The 7,513-nt window shown below is 44.8% G+C and overlaps 1 protein-coding gene across 1 annotated transcript; it reads right to left on the bottom strand.

The window, feature by feature from the left end:
* Nucleotides 1-816: 816 nt before the first annotated feature.
* CCL19 (C-C motif chemokine ligand 19) lies at nt 817-2,608 on the bottom strand. Its single transcript, XM_015073037.3, has 4 exons — nt 2,342-2,608; nt 1,504-1,630; nt 1,177-1,270; nt 817-1,086 (listed from the first exon to the last, which is right to left on the bottom strand). Exons 1-4 carry the CDS (start codon nt 2,400-2,402, stop codon nt 1,066-1,068), a joined length of 303 nt encoding a protein of 100 aa, XP_014928523.1. The 5' UTR covers nt 2,403-2,608; the 3' UTR covers nt 817-1,065.
* Between the last annotated feature and the right edge of the window lie 4,905 nt (nt 2,609-7,513).

Raw genomic sequence — 7,513 nt, 5'->3', positions numbered from 1 at the left:
GTCCTGGCCCAGCCTGACTGAGTGAGAGAGGAAGGCTGGCCTGAAAGTCAGATTCTGTATGGGCATATGGACACTCACTGCTGGCTGTTGAGCCTTTCTTCACATATTTATTCATTTTCTAGACAAATATTTATTGAGCGACTATTTTGTGCCAGGCAGTATACTGGACACCAGGGAGACAGTGGAAACCAAAATAGGCATCATCCCTATCCAGGAAGGCTGACAAACTATCAGTTGTAACTCAGTGTGATGAGTACTGCAAGGGGAGAGGAGCAGGGCTCTCTGAAGACTTGGGATGAAGGGAGGCTACCCAACCCAGCCTAGAGTCAAGGAAGGCCTCATGGAGAAAGAGTCATTAAGAACCAGATGGGAAGGTAGGTGAGCCAATGAGAGAGAAGAGTGTTCCTGACAGAGGGAATGGCATGGCTGTTTGGGTACTTTCCCCCCAGATAGTAGAGCTGGGCCTCTTCCTGCCCCTGGCCATGAGAACTGGTTCTTGATAAGCCCCTTCCCGCCCTGGTGAAACCTGATCCCTGAGACATCTGGATACTTTGCCTTGGAGAGCAAAGACTGGGAGGCGTGAAAGAGTTTGGCTCAATCACTGAACAGACACAAGTTTGAGTGTCACAGTGCTGTGAAGAGACATGAGGTGGGGGCCCTGATTGTGGGAGTTGATCCTGAAAACCCAAGGTATTAAGTAGGAGTCCATGAGAAGATTGCTTATGTTGCAGAGTGAAAATTAGATCTTGCCATTCCATCTCCCTATTTCCTATCCTGGTCCTCTTGGACAGAAAACAAACAGCAAACAGACAGATCCATGGGTACCAGTTGGGCTTTATTGGAAGCATTGCAGTTTGGGTGTGGAGGAGAAGCTGTGCTCCTGCCACACTCATGCCTGCTCACACTCACACTCACATTGACACTGCAGGCCCTGTCCCAGCTGGGTCAGGTCTGGTACAGAGTTGCTGGAGGCCTGATCCTCCCTTTTGGTCCTTGGTTCCCCAGGGCTGCAGTGATTCATATCCCCTCACTCAGACACAGGGCTCCCTCTGGGGCTGTCATGGGTTAACTGCTGTGGCGCTTATTCTAGGGGAGGAAGAAGAGTCAAGGTCATGGGCTGGGGTCTTGGGCAAGGACTCTGAGGGAGGAGGCAGGGCTGGGGAGGGCTGGGCTTGCCTTTGCAGTGTTCTTCTGCAGTCTCCGGATGATGCGGTCCACCCAGGGCTGGTCTGGGGGTGCACAGAGCTGGTGACCTCTCAGTGTGGTGAACCTAGAGTCACAGGTCAGTTATCAGAAACAGTGGAGCCCTGGAACCCAGATCTCTGGTAGGCCCTGGTGTGAGGGGCAGGAAGATGTGGGGACCACATCTGGGAACCAGTTTCAGGCGCTTACTTGAAGAGGTTGGGCTTGGCAAGGAGAAGAGAGATAAGATGGTGGGGGTATCACCAATGGCTGATGGGGGAGAGGAGGCTGAGGCTAGACAAGTCCCTCCCCACAACTCACACGACAGCAGGCACTCTACAGCCATCCTTGATGAGGAGGTAATGAAAGGCCCGCACGATATTCCCAGGGATGGGGCGCTGGGTTACAGACAGGCAGCAGTCTTCAGCATCGTTGGCACCACCCAGAGCTGGGATATGGGAAAGAAAGTAGTGTCAGGGCATAGGGACCCTGAGGAAGGGAGGCCGTAGATAGCCCTAACTGAGGTTAAGGACACACGTCTGTGTGTGTAGGCAGCTAAATCAGTTATTCAGCTGGTATATATCAATATGGCCCTAGTGGTTGCTAAATATATTGAAGTACTTCTAAGCTGTTTGGTAAACAACCACTGCCCTAGGCCTCATAAATGCCTTTATGCTGCCCTGATCATCCCAACTTCTCTCCCAGGACCTCTCAACTGCTGCATCAATGAAGAGTTGATGCTGTTCACAGCACGGGGGTGGGGAGGAGAGGTGGGGAGTCGGGGGTGGGGAGTAGCAGGAGGCTGGGGTTAGAGGACTTATGAATTGTTAAATATTTTGACTACTAGCCCCTGTCTCCCATTCTCTCTCCTGTAAGCAAATATATACTGTTTTCTCCTGTCTGGGAAACTGAGGCAACAGGAAACAGGCTGCAGAGAGAAGGTAGCCATAGGCCTTGGGATACACCAAGAGACGGACAAACATTGGAATTCAGGGGCCCAGGCACTCACAGGCACACACACAGGCACACACTGTCACACACACAGTGTTCAAGGAACCTCCGGATTCACCCAAACATGGAGACCTAATTCAGTGTCCCCACATCCAGCATCAAATAGTCTGACATTTAGACACCCCCACCCCCTGTCCCCAGGGCTTACCAGGAGAGGTCCAGAGAATCAGCAGGCTGAGGGTCAGTAGTGCAGCTGCAGGGGATGCCATGGAGGGTGAACAGAGGCAGACCAGCAGTGAGCGGGAGTACGGGTGAATCTCTGGGTGTGTGCAAGAGTCTGTGTGACACTGAAAGTTGGCTGGGAGTGGGAGGGAGCAATGGGAAGTGCACAGGAGTCCTTGTGGGATGTGAGGGGGTCTGGGAATGTGAGTGCGAAAGCCTGTGTGAGGCTGCGACTGCCTCCTATTTATGGCTTGGAACTTTCACTTTCCCTGCTCAGAAATTCCCCTCCACATCCATTCTGTGGATTCCCCTCTGCCCCCCTTTTTCTGACGGAACCTGACCCTGCCCTCTCTTTTCCCGCCTCAGTAGCTTCCCTGCTCTTCTGCTTTCTTTGGCTTCATCTCGGAGAAACTAAGCAGTCTGCCGTCTCGCCAAGAGAAGGGACCTTGCAATGTCAGCTCCAGATAGAGGTTCTCCATTATTGCATCAGTGGCATTTGCATCATTAACCATGGCTTTCAGTGGTGATAGTCAGGATTGGGGTGGGGTGCAGAGTGAGGAGTTGCATACCCTTCCCTAGTCTTATCCCTCATTTTCACTCTTGTCTCTGTGGTTATTCTCTCTGGTATGGGTGGTGGTGAGGAATGCTTCTCTGGTGCTCTCAGAACAACCATGGAGCCTGGGGTAGCCTCCTAGGGCCTGCCCATCCATTATCTGGGAACCAGTCCCTTCCTTGGGACAAGTATAGTTGAAAGAGAATTTCCTTGGGAGGATGCCCAGCACCTATCCCACATCTCAGGCCTCTGGGATTCAACTTCCTGGCTCGCCAGCACTGCCCTTTTCTCTTTTACCATGTTCAGATGTTTAACACTTGGGTCAACAGAACAGCTGGAGGGATCCTGGCCTGGAATAGCCCCCTTCATCTTTCCCCTCCTCTCAATCCTGGGAACCAAGAGGGGATTTTTAGGGAGAGGTACTGGTCAGCTCATATTCAGACAATCCCCAAATTTCAAGGAATCAACAGATGGAGCAGGGGACAAGTGATTTCCCATCTTTATGAGAAAGGCCAGAGATAGATGAGAAGAGAAGGACTCAAAAGGGAAATTAATATGGGAACACCCATTCAAAGATCCCACTGAAGTTTTAGACCCTCTTTTGGATTGGGGAGGTGTTTTCCTCGTAAATTTCTAACTTATCTTTCTTTCCATACATTAGTAATAATAATAGTAACAGTATTTCTAATTGTTTACTACACGCTAGGCTCTCAGTCAAGGACTTGATTTTACTAGCTTCCCCAACAAAAAGTGTGAAGTAATTTTTATTATTATCATATTATTATTCTGTTTTACACATAAAGAAAATGAGGCTCAGAGCACAAGGTCACATGGCAGGTAGGTGTCTTGTACTTATGGGTCTTTTGCTCTAAGGTTTACACTCTTTACCACTATCGCACACTGCCTGTCTGCCAACTGTCCATTGAGCATAGAACAGTACAGATGAGTGAGACTCTACAGATAGAATGCTTTGGCTGGGACTCAAATTCCATCACTTGCTAGCTGTGTCACCAAGTGCAAGTTCTCCTGTTCTTGTGTCTTTTATTTTTTTGAAGTCAGCGTTTTCATTTTTATTCTCAAATTTTTATTTAAATTCTAGTTAACATATAATATAATGTTGGTTTCAGGAGTAGAATTCAGTGATTCATCACTTACATATTAACACCTAGTGCTCATCGTAACAAGTGCCTTCCTTAATACCCATCACCCATTTAGTCCATCACTCCACCCACCTCTCTCCATCAACCCTCAGTTTGTTCTCTATTGTTAAGAGTCTCTTGTGGTTTGTTACCATCTCTCTCTCTCCCACCCCATATGCTCATCTGTTTTGTTTCTTAAATTCCACATATGAGTGAAATCATATGGTATTTGTCTTTCTCTGATTGACTTACTTCGCTTAGCATAATACACTCTAGCTCCACCCACATCATTGCAAATGGTAAGATTTCATTCTTTTTGATGGCTAAGTAATATTCCATTGTATATATATTCCACATCTTCTTTATCCATTCGTCAATCAGTGGACATTTGAGCTCTTTCGATAGTTTGGCTATTGTTGGTAATGCTGCTATAAACATCAGTGTGCAGGTACCCCTTCAAATCCGTATTTTTGTATCTTTTTGGTAAATACCTAGTAGTGCAATTGCTGGATCATAGGGTAGTTCTATCTTTAGTTTTTTGAGGAACCTCTATACGGTTTTCCAGAGTGGTTGGCTGCACCAGTTTGCATTCTCACCAACAGTGTAAGATGGTTCCCTTTTCTCCACATCCTGGCCAACATCTGTTGTTTCCTGAGTTGCTAATTTTAGCCATTCCTTTAGGCGTGAGGTGGTATCTCACCATGGTTTTGATTTGTATTTCCCTGATGATGAATGATGTTGAGCATCTTTTCATGTGTCTGTTAGCCATCTGGATGTCTTCTTTGGAAAAATGTCTATTCATGTCTTCTGCCCATTTCTTAACTGGATTATTTGCTTTTGGGTGTTGAGTTTGATAAGTTCCTTACAGATTTAAATACTAACCCTTTATCAGATGTGTCATTTGCAAATATCTTTTCCCATTCTGTAGGCTGCCTTTTAGTTCTGTTGATTGTTTCCTTTACTATGCAGAAGCTTTTTATCTTGATGAAGTCGCAAAACTAATTTTTGCTTTTGTTTCCCTTTCCTCCAGCAATGTGTCTAGTAAGAAGCTGCAATGACTGAGGTGAGAGAAGTTGCTGCTTGTGTTCTCTTATAGGATTTTAATGGTTTCCTGTCTCACATTTAGGTCTTTAATCCATTTTGAATTTATTTTTGTGTATGGTGTAACAAAGTGGTCCAGTTTCATTCTTCTGCATGTTGCTGTCCTGTTTGGAAAACTGTTTGTTGAAGAGTCTTTTTTTTTTTTTTCCATTGGATATTCCTTCCTGCTTTGTCAAAGCTTAGTTGACCATGTAGTTGTTCCTCCATAGGTGTTCCTGTGTCTTAATATCCTTCTGTGTAAAATAGGAATGGTGCTAGATCTACTCCTTAGGGCTAAGTGAGGTAATGCAAATAATGTCCTTAGTTTAGAGGCTGGCTCGTAATAAACACTCATCAACTGTTAACTATTGTTATTATTCTATCCTTCGTTCAGATATATGTCAGTTCATCTATCTATTCATTTTCCATTGATCTATGCATTCTTTTGCTTATGGTGGTTCGGGTTATGCTCTGTCGTCCCACCCTCATCCACTCTCCACTCTTCTCTACCCTGCTCTGTTCTCTGGAAGGCTGACCTGTATAGATTGAATTGCCCTCCAGCTTCTGTTTTAGTTTGGTCCACAGGAGGCAGCAGCAGGAGATCAGTGGGTGGTAGGAGAGAGAGGTTAATTCCCTAGATCCTTCATTTTGCTGCAGTCCTGGCAGTGAATAATTTTCTTTCTGGTAGTTGTTCTCAAAGAGTGGTCTTCAGACAGCAGCATCAGCCTCACCTGGGGGCTTGTTAGAAATGCAAATTCTGAAGTTCTATTCCAGACCTACTGGAATAATCTGTATTTTAACACACCTGTAGGTGACTGATACATGCTGGAGTCTGAAAACCACTGATCTATAGTTATAGATCCTTTGGGGCTCCCTCCTCTCTATGGGTCTCTCTGTAAGGCTCCTGAAACACTGTTCCCTCTTCTTGCCCCTTCAGGCTTTGGTATGGTAATGGTTTCCCACTATTGCTAAACCCTGGGTGCCTCACTGTCCCATGTTGGTTTCTTAATCTCACCTCACCCCTTAAATAGCTCCTTTATTAAAGTCTTTCTGGTTAAAATTTTTTGAGTGTGCCACCTGCCAGGATCCTGATTGATACAGTAAATGGTACCAGAAGAGATCCAAGGAAATAGATTCCCACAATGGGATTCTAGGATTGGGCCGCGCAAATGTTTGATGAGTCACAGATAATCCCTTTATATGGGTAAAGAAGACACTAAGTAATCTGAAGCACGAAGAAACATCACAGTCACTTGGATTATCACCACTGAAGTATAGGGTGTAATGTTGGTGGAGGGCAAGGCATTAGGAGATAAAAATGACAGAGGTACTTAATTACTATGGCCACAAATGGGATTTCAAATGGTGATTACATATATAGTTGAATGGGCTGCCTGTTTGTGATAATGCTAGCAAAATTATATTTAAAAAAAAAAGGTGAGGGATGCCTGGGTGGTTTGGTTGGTTGAGCATCCAATTCTTCATTTGGGCTCAGGTCATGATTTCACAGTTCGTGAGATTGAGCCCTGTGTTAGGGATTCTCTCTCTCCCTCTTTCTCTGCTCCTCCCCTATTCTTGCACCCCACCCCTACCAAATAAATAAATAAACATTTTAAAAAAGGGTGAAAAGATATCATGAACTTCTTTTTTTTCTTTTTAACTTATTTTCTTTTTTATTATAATTTTTAAAATTTACATCCAAATTAGCATATAGTGCAACAATGATTTCAGGAGTAGATTCCTTAGTGCCCCTTACCCATTTAGCCCATCCCCCCTCCCACAACGCCTCCCGTAACCCTCAGTTTGTTCTCCATATTTATGAGTCTCTTCTGTTTTGTCCCCCTCACTGTTTTTATATTATTTTTGTTTCCCTTCCCTTAAGTTCATCTGTTTTGTCTCTTAAAGTCCTCACATGAGTGAAGTCATATGATTTTTGTCTTTCTCTGACTAATTTCACTTACCATAATACCTTCCAGTTCCATCCACATAGTTGCAAATAACAAGATTTCATTCTTTTTGATTGCCGAGTAATACTCCATTGCATATATATACCACATCTTCTTTATCCATTCATCCGTTGATGGACATTTGGGCTCTTTCCATACTTTGGCTATTGTTGATAGTGCTGCTATAAACATGGGGGTGCATGTGTCCCTTCAAAACGGCACACCTGTATCCCATGGTTAAATTCCTAGTAGTGCAATTGCTGGGTCGTAGGGTAGTTCTATTTTTAATTTTTTGAAGAACCTCCATACTGTTTTCCAGAGTGGCTGCACCAGCTTGCATTCCCAGATACCATGAACTTCTAACTCAAAGTATGGGTGGAGATCCAGATAAACTCTATGGAATTCTTAAGAAATATTTATTGTATGTGATCACATGACAG

Source organism: Acinonyx jubatus, chromosome D4 (genome assembly GCF_027475565.1).
Source record: "Acinonyx jubatus isolate Ajub_Pintada_27869175 chromosome D4, VMU_Ajub_asm_v1.0, whole genome shotgun sequence".
Classification (NCBI taxonomy): Eukaryota; Metazoa; Chordata; class Mammalia; order Carnivora; family Felidae; genus Acinonyx; species Acinonyx jubatus.
Note: the sequence above shows the minus strand (reverse complement) of the source record. Positions and strands in the feature narration are given on the sequence as shown.

What these genes read in the sequence shown, in the direction of transcription:
- CCL19 (XM_015073037.3), bottom strand. Translation starts at nt 2,402, where the DNA reads ATGGCATCCCCTGCAGCTGCACTACTGACCCTCAGCCTGCTGATTCTC. An exon ending in GATTCTCTGGACCTCTCCTG is followed by an intron (nt 1,631 to 2,341) that starts GTAAGCCCTGGG and finishes CCCATATCCCAG; the next exon opens with CTCTGGGTGGTGCCAACGAT. An exon ending in TGTAGAGTGCCTGCTGTCGT is followed by an intron (nt 1,271 to 1,503) that starts GTGAGTTGTGGG and finishes CTGTGACTCTAG; the next exon opens with GTTCACCACACTGAGAGGTC.